Source organism: Rhinopithecus roxellana, chromosome 7 (genome assembly GCF_007565055.1).
Source record: "Rhinopithecus roxellana isolate Shanxi Qingling chromosome 7, ASM756505v1, whole genome shotgun sequence".
Taxonomy (NCBI): Eukaryota; Metazoa; Chordata; class Mammalia; order Primates; family Cercopithecidae; genus Rhinopithecus; species Rhinopithecus roxellana.
Window position 1 is genome coordinate 95,195,671 of NC_044555.1, and position 26,593 is coordinate 95,222,263.

General features: G+C 41.6%; 1 protein-coding gene across 5 annotated transcripts in view; it reads right to left on the minus strand.

The window, feature by feature from the left end:
* The window catches only part of COL4A6 (collagen type IV alpha 6 chain), a 298,746-nt gene that overhangs the window by 68,322 nt on the left and 203,831 nt on the right, over window positions 1-26,593 (minus strand). For all 5 annotated transcript variants that reach the window (XM_010358971.2, XM_010358974.2, XM_010358973.2 and 2 more), the window contains exons 4-5: window positions 4,896-5,030; window positions 3,319-3,363 (exon numbers count right to left, since the gene is read on the minus strand). In XM_010358971.2, the coding sequence (XP_010357273.2) occupies window positions 3,319-3,363; window positions 4,896-5,030 (180 nt within the window). The remainder of the gene's footprint in view (window positions 1-3,318; window positions 3,364-4,895; window positions 5,031-26,593) is intronic.

Consider the following 26,593-nt stretch of genomic DNA (forward strand, 5'->3'; position numbering starts at 1 on the left):
CCCTTAACTGTCAAATGGTGATGAATAATACCTACCTTATAGAGTCATTGTCAGCATTAAAAGTGAATAATGCCTATTCCATTGGGTTATGGTTAAAATAAGTGAGACTAGGTTTACTAAGTAGGAGCTCAATAAACAATCTTCTCTCAGTCAAGTCAGCAAGGGTAAACCACAGGACTGAGCTCTACCTCCTCTCAGTTCTCAGAACCACAGAATTTCTGGCACATTGCCCTTTATTCTTATAGCTAATGATTTTATGTATGTGTGTGCCAACCCTCCAAGAGTGTATAGCTCTTTGAGGTAGGAAACCATAGTTCTGTATTGCCTCAAGGGACTGAGCACATGGAATAGGAGGATCTGTTGTATTCCAGAAAAGCCAAAACAACGTTCCTCAGAACCCAGTTTCAAAGGAAAAGTTTCCATTTGGTGAGTGGTATGTGTTCACTTTGAGGATATAAATCTCGTGTGCTCATTTACAAGTCTCCAGGCAGGGAACTAGAGATGTGGGATTGACTCCATGGGGAAAGCTAAACATAAATTGTAAAGTGAAAATCTCTGCTCCCAACTGCTTTGAACTGAAAACATTTGATAAACACACATCTCTTGTGGATGCCAACAGGCCCAGCTCACAGCTGGGATATCATTAAAAGCCACAGCCCTGCTGTCCCTAGTCTATGTTGTTCTAATGTTGACGATCTTAGGAATGCTTGCTTGCTCACTCTCTAGCTTAGTTGCTGTGCCCTTTAGTGCAAAGACTTAGTTTATCATGAAGTGATGACTAACCCACTCATGTTGAAATTGTCTACATGACAGCAAAAATGGAGTTTTGAGACCAAAACTAGTGACACATATGTTAACAATCAGCTAATATTAAGAGGGGAAGCAGATCTGTGCAGTGATCCAGTTTAGTAAGATGTGTTAGGAAAGCTCTTGGTTTCAGCCAAATTGCTTAATATGTGTTACTGAAAGTAGAACAAAATAATCAGTCTGACTAGGCCTATAGTGTCTGTGTTTTTCTGTCTGAGGGAGCCCTGACAGTCTAAGAACTATTGCTAGGCACTAGAGGTTGGAGTCAGCCTCCCCCGCAATACCTTTAGAGTATTTACTCTATGCAGAGTTCTGTCATGGGCCTCTCAGGCTTCTGAGAGGAACAGAAGATATAATCTCTGTTTTCTAGGAGCTGGATGAGACTAGCACAAAAAAACTATCTATCATTAAGTCCCATGGGGCTGTAGGTAGTGAGGCGCTGGAGTATTTGAGACAGGTACCAATGATTCCTGGGAGAGTAGAGGTGGAAGGAAGAGGTAAGCACTGAACAAAAGATGTTCAACAAATATTTCTTGAGAGGCTGCAAGAGAGAAACAACAAGAAAGTGGGATTTTATGGAGTAATGAGGTTTGAAGCCTGCAGCTAGGGCAATCAGAAGTCAAAAGAAAACACATACAATTTTTGGTCAAGGAAAGGAAATATCAGGAGTTCGGGCAAAAAAACTAGAAAAGGATAAGGCCTAAGTAAAAGATGTGGATACCCCACAAGGGAGTGGGGACTTCTACTGGGAGCGGTAAGCTCATTTAGAGGGGTCTGAACAGCTGCAACTCATTCTGCCAAGCAATGAAGCCTCGAAGAGAAGTGATCCATTCCTGCAAGCTCTAGGGCTCTCTTGGCCACAGGCTGGAGGCAAGAGTATCCAGCTGGACTCTGGAGCAGTTTCCAGCTCAGAATTGGAAACAGCCTTAGCCTCCAGGATTCACTTCCTTCCAGCTCCCATTAAAACAAGACTGCAGGAGGAAGGGCATACTAAGATGGTAAGCTCCAAGTCCTCCACTCATCTCTGGCAAAGCCAGGTCCACAGAATGAATGAAAGAGGCTGCCTCCAGTTTGCTAGTTTCCCTTACCCAGTGGCTCCCAGAAGATACACATTCTGGGCGGAGACTCTGGCTAAAGGGGCCATAGGAACACAGCCATAAGAAAATGCCAGGAGACATCATAAAAGGATGGCCAACCTCATCTGCTTATTTTCCCAATGGTCTATTTCTGGGCACTTTGCAGACTCTGCAGTTGAATAAAATGCTGAAGTCTGATGGCCGACTTGTTGATACATGCAACAGATATGAGGTAAGTAAGCCTTCAATTTTTCAAATTCATAAATGTCTGCGAGATCAGAGGAGACAATGAATCAGATGATATTATCTTTCAGGGCAGAGCCACATGATTCCTCTGTATCCCCCAGGTTGAGTGCTAACATATAGCAGGAGCACATTAAATATCTACAGATTGGCGAAAAAAGATTTGAACCCCTTTTCCTGATACTAGATTATTATCGAGGATAACACAAAAGCTGTTAATCATAGGGTCTCCAAAAACCATGCTTTGATAAGATTCAGAACAACCTCTGAGAGGCTGTTGGAAAGATAAAAGCAGGCTTTAGGACCTCCCACAAATGGAGGAGCTGCACTTTTTTTTTTTTTTTCTGTTCTATATGTTGAGATTCTGTTCTTCTCTTAAACAAGATTGAAAACTGCTGCTGTAGACAAACATAGCCCAGACTATGGCTTAAATATATAGAGATGTGTCAAAGGGAAAAACTGAAAAAAGATAGCCAGTAAGTTCCAAATATTGTATTTTAAAGGCTGGTGCAATGTTACCATGGAATCACCAGCGGTGGGATAAGCGCAGATATAGGACGAAAATAGAGAAACTAAGAGATTAGGCTGGATGGATGGAAAAAAGAATTGTCTGCAAGTTTCAAACCTTCCACTTATCTTGGGCAGAGCAGAGGTCCACAGGATAAATTTTGCAAGAGGCTGCCCCCAAGTGATCTTTGGAGTAGTCACTTTGTAAAAACTTTAAAGGAAAATTCACTCTGAAATGAGGTATGGCTGAAGAGAACAAATTATGAAATGGAATGTATCAAGATATCATGAAGGATTTTATCCTCTAATTTCATGTATCATCTTAATTTCCCTATATAAGGATATATATGCTCTAATGTGGCTCTGTCTTTACACCTTAGAACCAGTTCCTCATCTCCAATCAAAGCTCTGCTCAACCCACAAGACTTAACTCGTGTTGTCTAAGATATTGATGTTATGGCTACACAGGTCCCTCCACTCTCCAATCATGCAACACAGGGCTGCTTGTGCCTGAATCCAAGGGCAATTGTGTGTGACCACTGCCCTTTAAACCTCACCACACATATCTCAACCCTTGTTTCTGAGCATGCTTGCATGAGACAGGATGTTGCTGAGGTCAAAGTGTCTGAAATATGAGGCAGAACCTAAAGGAGGATGTGAAAAATTCATCTGTGGACACACTCACCGGAATCCCATTGATGCCAAGAAATCCAGGAACTCCCATGGGACCCTAAAAAAAGGAATAGGGAGAGGAATGTAAGACACAATCCAACTGGTATTTGTTAGACTCAGTAGGTTTGTTTATGAGAGTCAATGGCCTACATTTTTAAGAAGTGTTTCGTACCTCCCTCCCCATATTGTATACCCTTGATTCCCACTGCAGTTCCAAGTGACCATTTACCTTTACCTAAGGCCTTAGACAGGTCTTTGTTCCAAAACCAGCTCTTTTTTTTAAGGGAGTATAATCTAGGTTTTAAAATTAAGGCTCACTATTACCTGCTGCCATCTGGGGAAAACTAGAGGACCTTGAATAACCTAATCACAAGTTTCCCTCTCCATTATGCTTCTACAGATAAGGCCCCCTGGCCGAACAACTTTCCTTATCAAGTGGACCAGGTGCAACTCCTGCTTATCCTGGAATAGCAGTTTCAATTTCTTGCTGGCCTAGTGGACTATTCAAACAAGCCAACTGCATCCACCTTCAGGAACCGGGGGCACCCTGCCCTACTGACACTACAAAGTCTGCTTCGCACAGCCTTTTCTTCTAAACTCTGTTCCCAAGTGCTATCCCTGTGTGGCCCTATGTGGTATGTGGTATCCTCTTCCCCTGAGCTGTGAGTATATGTGACTAACAAATTGCTGTCAATTTCATCTGTCCAGTGTCAGGTGTCATATCTTTAGTCATCCCCATGATCCTAGTGAGGGAATCCTTCCTTCACCAACGGGGTGAATAGAAGGTGATTAAAGTAGGCAGGGAACATAAACTGAGCTGCTGAACAGTCAGCCTGCCACCATGACATTATCATTCTCGTTTCTTGCAGCTCTTTCCCTATATTTGTGGCCTAGATTGCTTCTAAGCACTCTGACCCCTTTCTTCCCAGTATCCTTGCTTGGATTCCTGATCTCTGCTGCCCAGGTGATTGGACTTCTGGTCCATGCACAGTTCAAACCCACCTGACTTCTTACCACAGTGAGCCCACTTGTTTAGCAAGCAGCTAATACATTTACTTTATGGTGTGCTTGCTATGGGAGTCCTTCCACAAGTGGGCTGAATCATTGGCAGGACATCACTCATCCCATCTCTTATTAAAATATGCAGCCTGGGCGGGGTGCGGTGGCTCATGACTGTAATCCCAGCACTTTGGGAGGCTGAGACGGGTGGATCACAAGGTCAGGAGTTCAAGATCAGCCTGGCCAACATGGTGAAACTCCATCTCTACTGAAAATACAAAAATTAGCTGTGTATGGTGGCAGGCACCTGCAATCCCAGCTACTTGGAAGGCAGAGACAGGAGAATCGTTTGAATCTAAGAAGCAGAGGTTGCAGTGAGCCGAGATCATGCCATTGTACTCCAGCCTGGGCAACAGGGTGAGACTCCATCTCAAAAAAAAAAAAAAAAAAAAAAAAAAAATGCAGAAATACAGCCTGGCACGAAACTACTCAGGAATGACATCATAAATGAGCAGAACTGGGATGGAGAACTTCTGATCTTTACATTTGTGGCCCATGCATCAAAGAGAAATCAAGCTTTGCTGGTCTTACCTTATCTCCTTTTGGTCCATAAGGTCCCAGAAGGCCTGGGGAACCCCTTTCTCCTTTCAATCCCGATAAACCAGTAGAGCCAGTGAATCCTTGAGGACCTGATGGGCCTTGAATTCCAATTGGTCCAGGTCGCCCCTAAGGTGGACAGAAGGAGTGCAATTAGTCAATAGAGGACTTAGCATTAATACTTCTCATTTTCCCACATACAAAGAGCACTGTCATCACTTCACCGAGTAATTTTGGCTAAGAGATCTGTGAGGCACGCCAAAGTTCCAGACACGGATCAGAAAAGGCTATTTTAGGGGCTGCTAAGCTTATTTGGATAGAACACATTTTATAAGCACATTTAATAAGATTCATGTGCACCAAGATCCTTCAACTTTGTACTTCTTAGGAAATTAGTTATTCAGGCTGGATAATATTGTCCTCTTCCTAGTTAATGCCAGGCCATCCATCAGATTGTCAAAATAGTGAAAGAACAGAACGCTGGAGAGCATCATGACATTTTATAACTCACATCCAAATGGCCAACCATGTGCTTGCAGTGAAACCCAGAAATTGCTGTACCTAGAGAACATTGCCCCAGGGGGCCAGAGTGGGCCCAGAAACCTACAAGCTGACAAACCTGCAAGAGCTCATCTTTGTTGGCAGATCCCAGGACTCCATCACTGCACCTAGTAGCAGACATTCATAGGGAAAACACACATACACATGCACATATACACACATGAATTGCTTATTTGTTCTTTCTTCCTATCCCTCTCTCCTCTCCTCTCCAATCTGTAAAGTGTTGAATGTGTAAAATACAAGAAGCCTGAGAATATCTATTAAGTATCAATTATGACAGCAAGAGGGAACAGCCTGAGGATTTTAAATGTCCTGCTTATAAAATGTCTGTAACAATTAAGTCTGAGAGTACAGGCTGACATTTTAAAGTGGACTCAGACTGAGCATTAACCCCAGTGGGTACAACATACGCAGGCTGGTCTATCATTTAGAACAAATCCCAGTAGGAACTGAATTTTCTTGGCAGAAGAATGAAAACCATTAGTAATATGCATTACCTCTCAGAGAACACAACACCGTATCAGGTAGAAAGTCCATTTTCATAAATGCTTCCCATCTCTACCTCTTGGCCCCTTTACTGACTGTCCGTAATTTCCTACAAATCTGTGAAAAACTTTGAAAAGAAGCCCATTAAGCACGCCCTTTACTGTTCACCTTCAAGGTTTACTTTTTTAAAGGCTGAAAATGGGACGGATGCCTTATGCTGTGGCTACAGTTAAGTACTGGAGATGCAAGTGGCCACCAGCTGTGACGATCCTTTGGAGTATAATTTCAAGTGTCAATCAGGCCCACGAAGACCTACGACCCTTGCAAGGAAGTAAAAGACGCTCTGTCCAAGGAAATGCAGTTCTCTTGGGCACCACCTACCACTCAACCTTTCCCAATATCCAACATGTGGCCTACAAAAAATGATAGGTTGCAAACTGTTTAACAGGCTTCATTCTGGGAATGATGGGGTGGAGGAAACTTTCACTTTTTAGGTTCCTACCTCCCGTCGTTGGAACTTTGTTTACAGTGGATCTGTTATTTATTATTATTGGGATTTTCACAAAATCAATAAATATGTGTGTATATGTGTATATGTGTGTATAATACATATTAATAATATAAAAAGAAAAAGAGCAGTACTTAAAAAATAGTGCTGGGGTGCTGTTGACAATGAGTAGGAGGTCAAAAGTGTGGGCCTACATTAATGATAGACTGGATAAAGAAAATGTGGCACGGCCGGGCGCGGTGGCTCAAGCCTGTAATCCCAGCACTTTGGGAGGCCGAGACGGGCGGATCACGAGGTCAGGAGATCGAGACCATCCTGGCTAAGATGGTGAAACCCCGTCTCTACTAAAAATACAAAAAACTAGCCGGGCGACCTGGCGGGCGCCTGTAGTCCCAGCTACTCGGGAGGCTGAGGCAGGAGAATGGCGTGAACCCGGGAGGCGGAGCTTGCAGTGAGCTGAGATCCGGCCACTGCACTCCAGCCTGGGCGACAGAGCGAGACTCCGTCTCAAAAAAAAAAAAAAAAAAAAAAAAAAAAAAAAAAAAAAGAAAATGTGGCACATATATACCATGGCATACTATGCAGCTGTAAGAAAAATGAGTTCACGTCCTTTACAGGGACATGGATGAAGCTGGAAACGATCATTCTCAGAAAACTAACACAGGAACAGAAAACCAAACACTGCATGTTCTCACTCACAAGTGGGAGTTGAACAATGAGAACACATTGACACAGGGAGGGGAACATCACACACTGGGACCTGTTGGGGGGTGACAGGCAAGGGGAGGGATGGCACTGGGAGAAATACCTAATGTAGATGACGGGTTGATGGGTGCAAGAAACCACCATGGCACATGTATACCTATGTAACAAACCTGCACGTTCTGCACATGTATCCCAGAACTTAAAGCATAATTTAAAAAAAAAAAAAAGAAAATGTGGGCTTAGGTTTTAAGACTAATGCATACAAAGTCACAGCAAACAGTACAAATCTGGAACAGAGCCTAAGTGCTGCGGGAACACAAAAAAAGAGTTGGCAATGGAGGGTTTGTGGAATGCTCACATTTTGCCCATGGCTGGGGGAAGTCATGGGCTGCATTGGAAAGGTTGATTGGAAAGGTTCCCGCTGAAGTGGGCCTGGAAAGCACCGCAGAAAAGTTGAAGACTTGATGTGGCAGGACACAGGGAACCCTCAGAGGTTTGGGAACAGGGAGAGTTGGGAGAAGAGCGGTCTTTCCTGGCTGAAAGTCATCAAGGAGCATTCAGGAGAACATGTGTATGTCAGAATGAGGCCATGGCTGCCTGCCTGAGGCTGGGACAAGAGAGGCAGATAAGAACCAGCTGTTGAGGAGGACGGAACTGCTTGATAGGAGAATGGAGGGCAGGATGGGCTTGCAGAGGCCACGTTATTACTAGCAGAGAGGATCCAGTCAGGGCACTGAATGCTTGACCCAAATCCAAGCCCTGCCAAAAGTTTTCCCACATCAAGGGAAGGAAGGGAAATCACTGAACAGCTACTGAGAGAGTAGGTTGTGATGCGGCCCAGTCCCATCCTGCTCACACCATTAGAGAAGAGTCCCAGCAGCATCCAACATAGGCACAGGGACTGGCACCCTCTACCTCTGGTCCCTTACCTTTGCAAGCACATGGTAAGCAAGGGTAAGCAAGGAGACTTAGGAGGTAGGCAACTCGAGGGCTAGACTTAACTGGAACTCCAATTCCATGCAGAAAAGGCAGGGTCCCACAGCCTGCTTCTTTACTCCTGGCTTGGTGGGCATGCAGAATTTCTTGACACCTGTGTTCCGCCCAGAGAGCTGAAAGGAACTCTCCTAAAGAACTCACATATATTTTTAAAATTCTAATTCTTTTTCCAAATGGGAGTTTGAAAAGGCACCACCAGAGGAACGTGCACTTCTGAACTGGCCCCAGGTTCCGGCTTGGGTTGGTGGGCGTGCCAGCAGCCCAGCTTGAAACCTCTCACATTGAATCAAGGGCCAGAAGCAGGGCCTGTGGGAAGTTTCTAGGTTTCTGCTCGTCCACAACTGTTTCCTCAGCATGGTGTGAGGCCCTTATGGAGCCTGCAGTCATAGGATATGAGACAAAAAGCCTTCCCATCCATGGATGTCCTGTCATACAGTGGCACAGAACACCGGGAACAAATGAAAGTGACTGAGAAAAAAAAGAGGGAGACCCATTTCTTCTGCGGGTTGTTTTGTCATCCAGATACGCTTACTTTGTGCTTATAGCTGTATGATCTTTTTTCCTCATCTCTAATGCACAGGATTTCTGCCTCATTACCCATACAGCTAAAGCTTAATATTAACTAAATCAACGGTGAATTCCTTTCCTTTCCCATCCGACACTATAAGCGACATTTTTCATAATGGCCAGCAGAGGTCAGTGTGAGAACATAGAGACTACAGATAAGCAGGTGGGTGGGTGGGCCTCTCCCTCTACAGAGAAAAAGAAATCAAACCAGCGTCAGAGAAGTCACAGAATGTTCGAGCAGGAAAGGCCCTTAGAGACCATTCAATCCAGGCTTTATTTTATACATGGGGCGGGTGGGGGGAAAAAGGCCGAGAGAAGAGGAAGGATTTGTTTAGGTCACATAGCTAGTAGGAACGGCATGGAACTAAACAGACCGCCTGCTGCCAGTACGTGGCTATTTCCGTTTGCCAGTGGCAGATGTCTTAGGGGGTCCTTGAGGCTGCCCCTCCACTACCCTGGGTCCGCCCCTGGGACTGTCCCCATCAGTAGGCTGCAGCAGCCAGATGCTCACACATTATTTCTTTCTTGCTAACCCTGGTCATTTCACAGAACCAATCTGACACACCATCACTGTTTGGACAGCTAGCAGAATTTCAATGGGCTTGGACTAATGCCTTGCCCTGATACATGTCATTTATTTTGGCAAACAGACCCAGACAGGGCAGAAGGAACTCCTCCAAGTCTTTCCAATGAGCTCTCCTGCTTCCATCTGCTCAGGATTTTAAATATGCACATCGGGTCTAATTCTCAAGGGAATGAGTTGGGACTTGTGCTTAAGGCCAGGAACTGCAGGTCTGCAACCACAGCCCAGGCTGGCTGCCTCCTGCCAACCACAGTGAGTTGGGATCAGTGTGCAGTTTAAGGTGACCTCTGATTAGACCCAGATAACTAGGGTAAAAGACTCAGAAATGGGGCTGCCTATAAAATAGTAGACATATGTAGAAATATCATCGATGAATCTTAAAAGCATATGCCTCACACTAGATAGGACAGTGAAACTGGTAAAGGAGGCTGACTTTTCATAAGTTAGTCCCTTTCTGCCTTTTTATACCTCCCTTAAGGTTCCAGTGTTCTTCTCCCATAAAATTAACATTTTTTCCTGAGGAAGAATCTGAAATTCATTCCCACTGAGGCGTTAATGACTGACAACTTAGAGCTTTGCTTTTCCCAGGGGGATTTGTAAAGCAAAGCATTAAGCTAGGGGATGCAAATGGTATTTATGAAGCAGGGAAGGGAGAAGGGTGTGCACAGGCCTTCCTAAGGATCCAGTTGTATTGTAGAAGGTGGTGCGGTGCTGTTAGGTACACTTTACGTGAAGTCTCCTTACTGCCAATTAACAGTTATATGACCTTGGGCAAGGGACATTACCATCTTGAGTATCAAGGGCTGAAGTGTAATAATAGCTCTTACCTAGGATTATTGTCAGCATTTAAATGAGTTAATACATATAAAACACCTGGCAGATAGAATGAAAGCATCAGTTCCCTTTTTCCTTTAGGCATCATTTATGGCAAAACGGAGAGTTTATAGGATTGGGCACTCAATGCTCCTTCCCTTAAGTTTCAGTTGGAGATGCACAAACATCATTGAGCAACCCTCTTTGGGGGCAGAGATGTGTGCTTGGGAATAGATGAGCATGTATGCCAGCATCCCACATCAGTGAGAGCATTTCTCCTTTTACATAGCACTGGTGTCCTGGTTCTCCTGGGCACTTGGCTTCTCAGTGTTTATTTTTCCTCCTAAAGGGTCTTAATCTACATACTGATGATTCCCAAATCTGAACCTCTAGCCCATATTTCTCTTCTGAGTGTGCCAGATCCTTATAGTCAATGACTTATAAGAGATCTATTCAAATAGATATTCCAACTCAAACCCAACATGCCCCAAACTAAATCACATTGGCTTCTCCTCAACCCCATTCTCCAAACCAGCTCCCTTTTTCTGAGTTAATGGAGTTAACTCAGTAAATCGCACCATTCATAAAGTTGATCATGCCAGAAACTCAGGGTTCCTCCATGACCCTTCCATTCCCTCACCTCCCACATCCGATCCATTAGCAAGTACTGTGAATTCTACATGCAAAATCTAACTCAAACCTGTTCATTGCTCTCTAGCCCCATGGTCTTAGTTCAAGTCTTTCTCATCTCTCGCCTGGAGTGTTGCCACAGCCTGCCAAATTGCCTGTGACCTCCAATCTTGCATTACTCTCTCCGAACCTCTTATCCCAGGGCCTTTTTATGTGCTTTTGTATATGGCTCTGCTCTCCTGGCTACCTCTTCTATATCTTTTGGCTCTAACCAAGATATCAGCTTCTCCAGGGAGTTTTCTATGATTACCCCCACCCAACGGTGTGGGCTAGATTGCCTGTTTATGTGTCTATACCTCCCAACAGACTGAACTCCTTGAGGACAGGGCTTATGTCTTACTCTTTACTGAATCACCTGTGCTCAGCACTATGCATGGTACTCAGTGGTCATCAGTAAACGTTTGCTGAGTGGAGAAATGATTGAATGGACTATACACACTGAGAAGCCAGTGGCCCAGGTACATCAGTATCTTGTTTGGAAGTCTACATAGTGTTGAGGAAAAATGTCAAACTCTGTAAAATATTTGAAGAGATTTATTCTGAGCCAAATATGAGTGACTAATGGCCCATGAAACAGCCCTTGGGAGATCCTGAGAACATGTGGCCGGTGGTCAGGCCACAGCTTGGTTTGTACATTTTAGGGAGACATGAGATATCAATCAACACATGTAAGATGTACATTGGTTCAGTCTGGAAGGCTGGGACAACTGGAAGCCTGGAGCAAGGTGGGGGGCTTTCAAGTCATAGGTAGAATCAAAGATTTTCTGATTAGCAATTTGTTGAAAGAGTTATTATCAATAGAAGAGAATGTCTGGGTTATAATAAGGGGTTGTGGAAACCAAGGATATATCATAATAGATGAAGCCACCAGGTAGCAGGCTTCGGAGAGAATAGATGGTAAATATTTCTTATCAGACGTCAAGAGTCTGTTCTATCAGTAACTCCAAAAGGGAGGAGAGTATAATGAGGCATGTCTGGTTCCCTGTTCCCATCATGGGCTGAACTAGTTTTCCAGGTTAGCTTTGGAAAGTCCCTGGCCAAGAGGACGGATCCATTCAGATGGTTGTGGGGGCCTTAGAATTTTAACTTTAATTTATAATAGTTGCAATAGAGTGCAATCAGGAAACATGTGATCACAGAATCACCAACAAGAGAGCTGCATAAGACTCAGGAATTGATCCAGTTCAGGATGGAGAAGTTGAAGGGCAGAAAGAGAAAGGGACTTAACCCAAGTACATACAACATCAACTGTAGACTTTTAAAACAATACCTTTTAGAGCCTTTGAAAACAGAAATGGTCTAAATCTAATGTAGTTTCTGGCATTCTTTGTTCTCTGAGATCTCTCAGTGAAATGACTTTGATTCTCATCCTGAATGGAATTTATCCATTTAACAATGATTTATTCACAGATTTACTCTGTGCCAGGCATACGGGTTAAGATGGCAGGTAAGACATAGTTTCTGCATTCATGAAACTTACAGTTATGTTATCCCTTGAAAGCAGATGACACATGACCCATCACCAACCTAATTAAACACTTTTCATCTCATGCTGAGTTTTGTGCTTGGCAAGTATGAATATACATGTAGGGGGTGAGAAGGCAATACATAAAAGAAACACACTGCATTGCCCATGCCCTCAAGCAACATTTAAGCTTGTTGGGGGACATAAGGCCATATCACAAAAAGTATTGGAGATAAGGTCATTGTATTAAAGGAAAGAGATTTAATTGATTCACAGTTCAGCATTGCTGGAGAGGCCTCAGGAAACTTATAATCATGGCAGAAGGGGAAGCAAACATGTCCTTCTTCACATGGTGGCAGCAAAGAGAGGTACAGAGTGAAGGTGGGGGAAGCCCCTTATAAAGCCATCAGATCTCATGAGAACTTACTCATCATCAAGAAAACAGCATGGAGGTAACCGCCACCATAATTCAATTACCTCCCATTGGGTCCCTCCCACGACACGTGGGGATTATGGGAACTACAGTTCAAGATGAGATTTGGGTGGGAATACAGCTAAACCACACCAGTCATATGCAATGCATTTTAAAAAATTATACGGTATATATCACAAATCCAAGAGGAATTAAGAGATGTGTGAGTTGACAAGGGAGCAGAGGAGCAAAGAAAGACCCAACAAACTGTTAGTGAATACATTCTAAATATGAAGAACAACATGTTCATGGGAATCAGCAAATTCTGTAAGCAAGGGCCAGTCAGAATCCTGGGTCTGGCTGGAGCAGAGGTGAGATCACAGAAAATCAGTAGGAAAGGGCAATAGAGGATAACCTACAAAAATTTATAGATGCTGAGGTGCTTAATCTGGTACATTAGCATGTTTTGTTTTAAACTTTAGTTTGGCTTCCAGTTTTGTTCAGAATTTAGTGAAGTGACATGATGTGCTAGCTAAATGTACAGGGTTCAGAGTTCAAAAGTCTAGGATTCAGATTCCCTCTTCACCACTGTAAGACTTTGGGACAAATGGCATCTTCAAATTTCCTCAGCTGTCAAGTGAGGATAATATCAGTGTCTGTTTCATAGGGTAATTATGAAGCTTAAATAAGAAAATTCAAGTAGATCATTATTTTCGCTCCTTAGCATGCATCAGACTTACCCAGAGGTGATTAAAACACAGATTGCTGGGCTCCAGCTCCAGAGTTTCAGATTCAGTAGTTCTGGCTGGGTCTAAAAATTTGCATTTCTAACAAGTTCTCAGGTGGTGCTGACTCTACAGGATCAAAGACTACACTTGGAGAATCCCTGTTGTAAATCATTTAGCATTGCACCTCGCATATATTAAATGTGCAATAGAAGTTATTTGTTGTTATTGATGTACCATTATTTAGCAAATGATTATGGCTTGTGCAGGTTTGGAGTTCACAATCTTTGAAAGGCCCTCAGCTTTCCTTTATCACTATGGCTTAGGGTACCTCTCCTTCCTCATTATGACACACCACAAGAGGAAAGGAGTGGATGGGGTAACAAGACTGGAGACAGGGAACCCCATAAGGGGGCTATGACCTCCTGAAGAGAAATAATGGTGACCTGGACTAGGTTCATGGCAGTGGAAACAGGGAAAAGGCAGATTTGAGAGATATTTCAGAGGCTAAAAACTATAAGGACTTAGTGCCATATTGGAACTGACGAGTAAAACAGAGGAAAGTGCAAATGATGACTCCAGTGTTTCTTGATTGGGCAACTGAGTGGATCTCTTTGATGACATGAGAGAACTTAGAGGAAGAAGAGTCTTGGGCGGAAGATGAGGAATTCACCTTTGGACAGGTGGAATTTAAGATGCCTGGGCGAACATCTAGGGAGATGTTTAGCACATTTTTCCCACAAAACAGGAAGATTTGAGGAAACAGAGTGAGGTTTGTTCACCACTATATCCCGGGAGATGCAGTATTTGGTGTGCAGTAGACACACAAAACATAATTGTGGGGAATATACATCATTATGAAATGAATGAAAATAGAGAATTAGATATGCACTTGGGAATCTTTGAGAAGGCCACTTCCAAGTCTCATTTGCTAGGTGCAAAATGGAATTAAAAGAATGTCACTATCCTAAAATACTCCTTGTGGCCTTTTGAGAAGGGGGAGCAGAGATCCTTGACCTCCAGCCTAGGAACAAGGTGGCTTGATTTTTACAATTTGTCCTTACTTTACAACTGAAATTCTCATTTCAGCTAGTGGGTGGGGGAAATGCAAGAACTTAACAAACTTTACCTCAGTAGCTAGGGTTCCTTCTCCTAGCAATGAAATGTGGTAAGAAAGATACTAATAATAACACCCCCATAAGCAGAATACTTAAATTTCACAGCAGTTTTCTTTTCACCATTCCTTTGGATTATCACAATACATCTGCAAGGCAGGCGAAGGGCACCAAGCTGCAAAGCAGTTACCAACAGGGCTGGCTAATGTCACACAGCTGCTCAGTGGAAGCGTTACATCAGAGCCTCCCAGTCAACTGTGTGCTCTCTCTGTTGAAACAAACGAAGATGAGTATCCATAAAGCCATACACTTCACTCTCCTAGTAACAGCACTAATGAACTAGCATTGCCTGCAGAAGTAATAAAAAAGAAAGAATGCTGGTGGTGAAGAATGTGTCTAGCATATGGCAGGTAAAGAATCATATCATGCAGATATACAGACCTATTTTGTGGCCCAAGAAGCTTTGGATCAGCTTGATAATGTTAACATCATCTACAGTTCGCCAACAAGAGCAGTGACCCTTTCCATCTACATGCATACATACATACATGCATACATACATAATACATACATACATACATAGTGATCGATGTCTTGCAAAGACAATTTTCAGGTCTGCCACAGCTAATAAATAGTATCAGAGTCTCCCCCTCAACACTCAAATGGAATCACATTTCTTTTCTAGTTCTTCAGCTATAATCAGTGTTTGAAGCAGCCAGCCCAGGCACGAAGACATGCATCTACACGTTTTGTTTTCAAAGATACATCCACCCATTCCACTGGTTATTGTCAGCATGTTGAAATTTTTAAGAAGACATATCCCAGACTGATAAAGTTAACTCTTGCTAGGCAAGACTTTGCATCCATTTCTTCTACCTGTTTACTCACATTTCTCTTCAAAAACATAATAATAACTTTCTTTTACCAAGAGTTTATAAAGTGCTATTCCTTAAATTCACCTCCTTTAATCTTTTAACAGCCCCAACAGGTGGGTATGAATCTCATTTTACAGATGAAGAAACTCCAATGCAGAGAGATTAAGGAACTTGCCTGAGATCACACAGCAAGCAACTGGTGAAGCCAATTTGCTGATACCAAAGGCTTTGTTTCTTCCACCAAGCTACACTGTCTCTGCATTGAATGATGCTCTGAACGCAGAGACACAAACCCATGAACAGGAGCAGTAAGAGCTACACTGCGGAGAAAATATTGTTATTTTCATTGATACCAAAGCAATTTATCTCAATTTACCCACACTTTTCATTGGAATAAGTACTCTTTAATAGAAATGTACTGATATAATTAACAAATTAAGAAATAAGATGCACTTCAAGGAATGGCTCTCCCTAGAACTTAAAAGATGGGGGATTTCTTCTGGTTCCACAATTAAAGTGGCCTTCTTACCTGGTCAGTGGGTAATGGTTAGTTTATCTAGGCTCTGGTGGACAAATTCTGATGTGCTATGAGTCTCCAATGCTAGCATATTAGTTTAGTGGCAGAAGGAATATAGGCACAGTATGCTAACTTGATGGTCATTACGCTGAGCAGAAATTGGAGAAGTAGGCTTTAGACATGTCATATTTTCCCTTATCCCTGGGAAATGTAATTATTAAAATAGGATGAAGTGGAGCTGCTAGATAGAGGCAAATAAATTCATGGGAGAATCTTCAGGTGTCCCTTTCCTCCATAACACATTCACAAAACTATTATCAGGAACCATACCAAACTTCCCTTTTGTGATATTTAATGGGAATTGCAAGAATAAAAAATCACATAAAACTGTAAATATGATCAACAGTTGGACATAAAAATAAAAACAGAACAACTCAACACCTTTGTAACTATTATAAATTGTTGAATGAGCCCCCATATCCCTTGGAATGGGCATTCAGTCTATACAAAGAGCCCCAGTGTGTACCGAGTTTCCAGACTGCGTGAGTAAATAAATACAACTCCACTTGGGATGAATTTAACCTGAAACTAATATACCTGTTGGAAAGACATGAAATACTTAATTTGAGAATGATTTTGATTTGAAAGTTTTCTAGCAAACTTGAATTGATGTCACCTTTGCCTCTTAAAAAAGTCTCCTGTTTGAAGCAGAAGTATAAGAGTTAGATTAAATTCCCTGCTCCAATCTTCTAGCTGTATGATATTGAAAAAGTTAATTAATCTCTAGGCCTTTGTTTTCTCATCAGCAAAATGAAGTTATTACTTGCTCTACCCATTTCCTAGGTTGCTTTGAGCGTCAGTGGAGACAATGTATGTGAAAATGAGCTATAGTTTCATTCCACTGACAAAACTTTGCTTTTGGAGAAAAAGCTCGATTAACCAAACTCCAATTGTCCAACAAACAAACTAACAAACAAACCTCATTTGCTGGACTCATGAGGCAGTAAACTCCTAAGGAAGTGCTTTCAGTAGAAAAAAGATTGAATAAAAAGAGGAGCAGAATTTAAAGCTGTGAAAGGTGGGAGCAAATTGACTGTCTCACACAGGAGTCTCATTACAGTTTCAAAATGATTAGATCTACATTATTACAAATGTATGGTTTATTTAAAAATACAAGGTTTAATTACAATCTGGAGCCAACCTTTTTCTTTTAGTTTTTCTAGCAAAACACAGATATGGTTTTATAATAAAAATCAAAGCGAAACAGGACTTGCCAGAAATTCACTTCAGAGCAATTTTTGCTGTAGTGTATCTATTCCATTAGACAAGGGATACTTTTGGCATTTTTCTCTGACACAATATATTGCCCATCATTGTATGCTACACAACCTTTGGTCCAATACTGAGCTGGTGTGAGCTGATTGCTTCTGGATCAATGTTGACTTCCCTGATTCTCTGGTGAAAAGCCATCAAATTTTGGGAGTGAGAGGTAACTGGGAGCAACCAACTACTAATCCTTAAATAGAAGGAGTAAAAAAAAAGGGTAGGATCAAAGAAATTCTGTCAGGACCTCCTTGTCAGAGAACTCAGGGAGCTCTGAGATGGAAGGGCAAGGAAGAGAGGGAAGCAGTTTACTTACACAGTTTTGATGCTGTTCCCATGCAAACTTACATTCCTGTATTCATTTAGAACCAGAGGAGCATTAATATGCACACCTATGCTGATAAAGAGATACACATTCCAATCCAAACACACATGCCCACAGGCACAAGAGCCTGTTAAAATGGTAGAGCCTGCTGGTACTCTGGCATAGCCTGCCATATAATCATGGATTATCATAGACATTCATGGATTTGAACTGAAGAAGATGGGATGACACAACTCCCTTCCATTGACCCTCACAACAATATGTAGTAGTCCCTATGGACAAGTAAAGCCCTCTGCACAGACACACGCAGGCGAAAAAGATGGGAAGGGAATGAGAGCTCCACATTTCTGATATATTTTCCCCTCCCATCATGAACAGTTGGAAGCTGAGATGACATCAAGTTCTGTGTACAACAGGAAAGATGGGCAATGGAAGTGGTGGCAGCTGTGGTATCGATAAAGTAGAAGCCCCAGAGCTGTTGGTGGCATCAGGTATAAGAGTCACAAGTTTACATTGGTGAAGTGCTTCAGATTTCAAGGTGTTTTCACATGTACGACTCCATCTAATGCTCATAACAACACTGTCCTCAATGTACTAGAGAAAGTAATTGAGGCCCAGGGGCTAACTTGTCCATGGCCATGCAGTTTACGGGCGGCAGACCGAGATCTTTAGTCTGAGTCTAGCGGCTTTTTCCACTATTCCCTTAATAAGGTGGCAGGTCAATTCTTGGTCAAAAATTCCCACTAAAATGTCATGTAACTCCACCAAAAACCCTGGGTCTGGAGTGTATTGAATCCTCTTGACTCTTCCCTAAATTCTTCTTGCTGCCCAGTGGCACCCTTAGCAATCAATTATGTAGATGCACCAAGGACAAAGAACTCATGTCAGTGTACTTGTTCCACTGACAACTCATTGGTTCAGTAAATCGATGAGGCAATTTTTTAGAGATAAATCGGGCAATTTCTTGATTGCCGACTATGCCATGGTGAAACATGCTGGAAACAGAAATGAATGCAACATGGGTCTTGTCCTTCAGGAACTCTCAATCCAAGTTAGAAAAGAGAAGTTATGCATGCACATGAGTATATACCATAAGGCATAGGAAGGCAGGAGGGATATGATTCTCAACCCAAGGACTGTTGATGGGTTTATCTTGGAGATAGAGGAGGGCTTTTTATTCTTCCAAACTAGAGAGTAGAAAAAAATGCATAAAGAGAAGACCCAGGGCACATTTTGGTAAGTAAGAGGGAAGTGGAGAATGTCTATTTCAAATTGATCTCAATTTTCTCAACAAATGTAGGAAGTGAGCCATGAGTAGAGAGGGAAGGTATTTGAGGTTGAGGATGACTTGAGAGGGCCAGAAGGAGATGCTATGGAGGATGTGACAGGAAGTCAATTGTTAGAAAAGTGTGAAGGCCTACCAAGCAGCACTGAGAGCTCCACCGACACTAGAGAACACGTTTTTATGTGTGGAGGAACCTTCCTCAAACAATAGTTGGCAGCTTAGGAGCAGGAGGAAGCAAAGCAGGTGGTGGGGTTTTCCAGGTCTGGGCACTGGCAAATATATATATCAGAAGTACTGGGGGTGAGTATGCGGGTGAGGGAGAGGGATAAGTCCAATAGGAGGAGGGTAAGAACAATGTGGAAATAGCTGATCTTGGGCTCCAGGCTGGAGAGAGAGCCAGAGGGGAGCCAGCAATTCGTGGTAAACAATGATTTATAAGAAAATTTGCCCTTGCTCAAAGTGAGACGCTTGAACCACCTAGAGGTATAAATTATGTACAACATTTAGTACTTGAGCCAATTCTGTCAAGACAAATCTGGAGTCAGAGAAAGCAACCTGAGGATTCACACATGGGGAAAATCCACTAGACTGTTAGCAACCTCACCCCACCTCTACCTCAGGCTGAAGACCTTGTCTAGCATTTAACTCAAAGAGAGATGGTTTCAGCTGCTGGGGAGATAATGGTGCTAACTCCCAGGTCAGAGTCAATGGCCTGTATAGGGAGGAGAGTAGGCAGCATAGGTGTTCACAGCTCACTAAAGACTGATGTTTTGTCAGGGTTCATCATCCTCTGTACCTTCCCCACTTTCACACCGTCATCTACTTTTGGTTATATCTCACTCTGCCCAACTGTTTCCTTAGAGTTTGTAGCAATGAAAACACCTTAAACAAGTTAACAGTCCATTTTCTGGTTCTTACAGAAAGCAGAGTTAGGGATAAATCAGGAAACCATACCTAAAGGCATCTAGATGGGAAATTGAGGAGGGAGGAAGTGGCAGTCAGAAAAGCAAGCAAAACAGGCTAAACCCTAGGAACTAGGGGAGAAAAAGGGGTGAAAAGGAGTTGGCCAGACCAGGGGCCTGGCCGGATGGTGAACTGGGCAGGAAGTCCCATGTTCTGCTTACCTTCCACCTCCATTATTGCTTTTTTTCATTCTCTGGTTTTATGAGGATTTTAAAAGCTTCTGAATCGGGTGCTGGCAATCTTTCAGAAAAAGTTAATACAGAATTCTGTAGAGATAAAGTCCCTTATGAAGGCCGCCACGGCCAAGAGTAGCAACACTTGTCCCTTAAAGCTGAGTGGAAGACAAATCTTCAAGTACTTTCCCCTTCAGGGCTTTGAGTGCTTCAGGTCCTTTGGCCTGAGAACCAAGCAGCTAATCACATCCCTTGACTTGCAGACTTGACGAAGACAGGTGTATTTGTTAGTCCATTTTCAACCAGTCTCCGGAACCCAAGAGAAGAAAAAGTGAGGGGGTGTTATGGGGGTGGGAGAAGCTCTAGTAAGTGTATGTGCAAGAGGAAAGATCTCCCAAAGGCAAAGCTAAAGAGCACAATTAGGGGGAAGGTGCACACGAAGATAGAGCAAGGCTAGCTTGCAGTGAGCACTGCCAGGCAGCTGCTTCAGGGCTCCTAGCCCTTGGGACCCTACTCCAGTAACTATTCTCTTCCGTGTTCCGGACAGGTTGCTTTCCTTTCATCTTTGAAACATGCTCTGGAGTGCGTGATACTAACCAATAAAACAAACAAAAATGCTTCCTCTGACTCCCTTACTCCCGTTCCCTATAAGCTACCATCTCATGTCTCCATTGCCTTTCCAGAACAAACTTCATGGTAAACCAGTCAACACTCGCTGCATCCATTTCCTCTCCTTTCACTCTCTCCAAGCCCTGGCAATCTGGGCCTACCAACTCCTCTCTCTTGAGAGTACTCTCTGGAAAGTAACCAGTGACCTCTGTTAAATTCTAATACCATAGACCTCTGCAGCATTTGTCATCACTGAACACTCCTTTCCCTTCTGAAACCTCCTCCTTGGCTTTTACTGCACTATACTATGGGCTCTTCAGTCTATTGTCCCTTCATCACCCTCTTCACTGGCCCCTTCCATTTTGCCCAAAGGCTCTTGTCTCTCTCATGGTGACTTCATCCATCTCCTACAATTTCCACCACCTTTGCTATAAAGATGAGACAGCATTCTAATTTATTTCTCAGGTCCCTCCAATTTCCTGAGTCCGTGTCCATGCCACTCTTATTAGTCCTTTTAGGAACCAATAACCAAAGCCTAGCTCAGTCCCTCATTAGCTCTCACCTGGATAATGACAACAGCCTCTGGAGTTCTCTCTGTGTCCAGTCAAACATTGCAGCAATCCATCTAACACTCTGTGACAGTAATCATCCTAGGTCTGGTCCTATTGCTCTCCTGCTCAAAAACTGTAAACCGCTCCATATTACTTTCAAAATAAAACCCACACTCCTTAGTCACACATTGAAAGCCCTTCACCATTCAACTCCCATCTGTCTTTGCAGGCTTATTTTCCACAAAACACCCATACTTGCCCTAGACTTCAAAAATTACTCTCTCCTTGCTGATACTTAAATCCATCTTGTACTCTCTCACCACCTGGCTTCCAACCAAGCTGTTTCCTCATCAAAAATTCCCTTCTCTTCCAGAACTTTCTACTAAGGCTCTATCCATCCTTCAAAGCTCAGCTCAAATCTGCCCTCTTTCAAACAGACTTCTCAGATTTCCCTGGTTGGAGTTGATGTCTCCCTTCCCACATCACTTAAAAATTTTGGGGGAATAACTCAGCTACAAAAAGCCAAGTTAATTACATCTATTAGTTCATGATAAAATGTCATCATTAGTCCATGTCCAACTCCTCATTTTGAAAAGTTCTTTTCCTTCATCCACATCCCCACTCTCATTTCTATCCCTCTCAGGTATCTTCTTTAATATATTTGATATGAGTCCAGGATATCTAACAAATACCTCTCTCTTTCTCTTTCTCTCTCTCCCTCTGTCTCTATCATCTATCTATCTATCTATCTATCTATCTATCTATCTATCTATCTATCTATCTATCTATCTTCTATCTCTACGTGTTTCTATCTATCTGTCATCTACCTATCATCTATCTCTCTATATCTATTTATCTGTCTATCTATCTATCATCTATCTATCCATCTATCTATCTATCTAGTTTTTGGGGTGTGTGTATTTTTTTTTTTTTTTTTGAGATGGAGTCTCGCTCTGTCACCCAGGCTGGAGTGCAGTGGTGTGATCTCGGCTCACTGCCACCTCCGCCCCCTGGGTTCAATCAATTCTCTGCCTCAGCCTCCTGAGTAGCTGGGATTATAGGCGCCTACCACCATACTTGGCTAATTTTTGTATTTTTAGTAGAGATGGGGTTTTACCATCTTCGCCAGGATAGTCTTGAACTCCTGACCTCGTGATCCACCCACTTCAGCCTCCCAAAGTGCTGGGATTACAGGCGTAAGTCACCACGCCCGGCCATGTGTGTGTATTTAAAATTGATGTTGCTGTCTTCGGGTTATAGATCACATTCTATTTCTCGTTCTTGCTCAAGAATGTCTTCAAGATCTGTATTACTATTTGCACAACTACTTTATTGCTTCTAACCCTTATGTAATATTTGAAAGTATGCATTTACCACATTTTACATGTACATCTCTCTATGGATAGACATCTAGTTTGCCTCTAATCCCTTACACAAAAAATTCTGTGATAAACAAATGATTCTGTGATAAACGTCCCCATAAGAAGTGTCCTATTTTCAAACCACGGAGAGATTCTGCAGGATACACATGCAGCACTGAGGTTTCTGGGTATAGGAATACATGGTTAGTACCAATAAATGCTGTCAGATTGTAAGCTGTATAACAGTTTACACTCCCATCAACAATACATGAAAAATCATTTTTTCTCCTCATGCTATCAAATACTTGGTGTTACCTGACTTCACAATTTTTGTCAATTTGATGAGTATAACTTGATATCTCACTGTTATTTTAATTTGCATGTTTCTGAACACTAGTAAGGCTAATCATCTCTTCATAGGCTTGTTAGTCAATGCAGTTACTCCCCTTCTGTGGTCTGTCCATTCTGTGAATATGCTTTTCCCATTTTAACAATTGTGTCTTCTGCCTTTTTCTTGTCAATTTACCAGAGTTCCTTGGACATTGTAGCTATCAATGCCTTGTCAGTTTTAGACATTGCAAATACCTTCTCCCAGTATATCATCTGTCTGTTACCTTTGTCTATGGTGTCATTCATTGAACCGGAAGTCTTAAAATTGATGTAGTAAAATTTATGACTTTCCACCTTATGCCTTGTGGTTTGGGGTCTTATTTAAGAAGTTCTACACTATTTCAGGTTATAGAGAAATTCTCCTACATTTACAATTTTACCTTTCACATTTAGGTTTGTAATCTATCTAGAGGTCACCTTTATATGTGATATAGGGTAGCAATCCAACTCTATTTTTCTCCAGATCTTTTCTTTTTCAGGTAATCGAACCAAGAGGATATAATAGTATATGCTTAACATAATGTGGTAAATTGGTGGGACTGCTCATAGTCACCAGTGGAAGCCACCAGCCTGGGAGCTCTGACCACTTTAGGTTCTTCCTGGATCTCCTAAGGGTCAAGGAGATCAATAGCTCTGTACACCTATAATCCATTTATAGCTTGTAATGTGACACACTGGTTTGGAAGCTCTGTCAAGTGATGATCCATCCATTTCAATACCAAACAATCCATCCTCCCCTTGAGGCAAAATTACTTTTATCTTATCATCTGTTTCTGAGTTCTATATTCTATTAATTGGTTTACTAGCCTTTTGCTGTGCACTCCTACCTATTATTATTATTATTATTATTATTATTATTATTATGTCTTTGCAGCTTTTCTCAAATTGTAGAGAGGAAAGTCTCTCACCTGTTCTTTTTTCAAAAATCAATTTAAATATTCATAGACATTTATTCTTTTACCTACATTTTAGAATAAGTTTTTAAAGTTCCTTAAAATATCCTGCTGGTATTTTCATTAGAATGGCATTGAATTTGGCTGCATGCAGTGGGTCACACCTGTAATCCCAGTACTTTGGGAGGCTGAGGTGGGCAGATCACTTGAGGTCAGGAGTTTGAGACCAGCCTGGCCAACATGGTGAAACCTCGTCTCTACTAAAAATATAAAAATTAGTTGGGCATGGTGGTGGGCACCTGTAATCCCAGCTACTCAGGAGGCTGAGGCAAGAGAATCATTTGAACCCAGGAGGCAGAGGCTGCAGTGAGCCAAGATTGCACGACTGAACTCCAGCATGGGCAATAGAGTGAGGCTCTGTCTCAAAACTAAAACAAAAACAAAAACAAACAACAACAACAACAACAAAATTGACATCTTCACAATAAGTCACCTCATCCATCAACATTGTATATCCCACCATTGATTCAGATCTATTACATCTGTTTGTAGAATCTAAAATTTTTATCTATAAAATGTCCAATATAGTTTTTCTCAGGTTAATTACTAAGAAAAAAGATATGTTACAGATCTTCTTTTCTGTTGTTATTATAAATGGTAATTTTACATGTAGAACTTTGCATTTCTATTATTATATTCAGAGTGTGCTTTGGACTAGAATTCTATGTCTAAGGGCCTGTTTCCCAAATTAGGCTTGGAGCATCTTAAGACAAGCCTTTGTTTGGTTCACCTTTCTTTCCACTACCGTGCTTTGCCAAATTAAGTGCTCACTCAATATTGGTTGAACTGAATGAAGGGGGCTGTGAAGTACTTCAGAATGCTTTGAAAATTACTGTTCATGCAATTTTCTGACAAAAATGCCACGTGACTCTCATTTAAAAATAAATTAGCCATAGTACTTCAAATTAAATATTGGAGGAAACGGAGGGGAGAGGAAAAACATTACTAACTATGGTTTTGCATTTTGAATCATGCAAATATTTTCTACAATTCCCAAATTAACTTATGAAAAATGGAGGGGGAAGTATCTCTGAAACTGAATAGAAACAGAAACAAATGGAGTTAATTTTGGTGCGTAATAACTGGGTGGGGGCATATAGGAGATTTTGGGGTGATGATAATGTTCTGTATCTTGGATCTGGTTGGTGGGTACTTGAGTATGTTAACTTTGTGCTGTACACTTATGATTTGGGCCCCTATAAATATCATATAATTTAGAAGTTATAAAAAATGTAAAATGAGACATTATAGCAGTTCACAAGTAATATAAATGTATATAAAACACGTAACATAATGCCTGACACATAATAATAATAATACCTACACGTACTCTAATTCAGGCCTGTGCTAAGCATCTCATAAAGATGGTACCATAGAATGCTCAGAAAAGCTTATGAAGTAGGTACTATTATCATCACCATTTTATGTATGAGGGAAATGAGGCAAAGAGAAGTTACATGACTATTCACAATCATACAGTTGGAAAGTGGTAGAAATACCATTTAAACCTGGGCAGTCTGATTGCAGATTGTGTGCTTTTAATCACTATGCTGAACTGCCATCCAGTAAATAGTGCTATTATGATTCATATATTATAGATAATCTTATTATATTACTCATATATAATAAATATATAATAATAAATATATATTTATATAGATAAAACCCTGAACAAACAGTGTCCTGACTGAGCTGTTTTCAGAGTAGCATAGCTTGGTGAGGGGTGCTCTATTGCACCTTAGCTACCATCATTTCTAAGGAACTCAACTTGGAAGCTCTGGAGAAGAAAAGGGTTCTACCTCTTGGTCTTCTGCCAGATTATTCTAATGGTCCTTTCTACCTCCTTTCCAAAATGATGGGTCAAAATGGAATCCATTTTAAAAAAACAACTTTTTATTTTGGAATAATATTAGATTTATAGAAAAGTTCAGAGATAGCAGAGAGTTCCAGTATACCCCTAACCCCATCACCTGGTTTTACGAATGTTAACATCCTATGTAACTATTGTACATTCATAAAAACTAACAAATTAACATTGGTATGATGCTATTAACAGAACTCTATATTTTATTCAGATTTCACCAGTTTTTTTTTTTTTTTTTTTTTTTTTTTAAGAGACATGCCAGTATGTTGCCCAGGCTGGTCTCAAACACCTGGCCTCAAGTGATACTCCTTCCTCAACCTCCTGAATTGCTGGGATTACAGGTGCAAACCACTGTGCTTGGCAGATTTTACCAGTTTTTATACTAATGCCCTTTTTCTGTTCCAGAATCCAAACCAGGATACCTAATCACATTTAATAAAATACACTGAAATTTGTTTTTTCATCATGGTAAAAATACCTAACATAAAATTGGCCCTTTTAGCCATTTTTACGTATACAGTTATGTGGCATTAAGTACATTTACATTGTTGTACAACCGTCTCCACCATCCATTGCCAGATCTTGTCCATCTACTCCAACTGAAACTAGTAAAATAAATTTTCACAACAACAAAGAAAACCTGTAGTCCAGAGTAGCTGGAGCCCACAGAAACACCACCACACAATTAACTACTAAGTTGTAACAAGGCCAGACAGAATCTATAGAAAATATCTAGATTGAGTTAGTGGTAAACGCTCTTAATAAATAAATCTTTGGCAATAGTAAGCTAAGCAACCTATTTGAGTGAAATCTATAGCCTGAATAAGAAGCTGCAAATAAATGGTTTTTAGAAAACACAATTCTGTGAAAACAATCC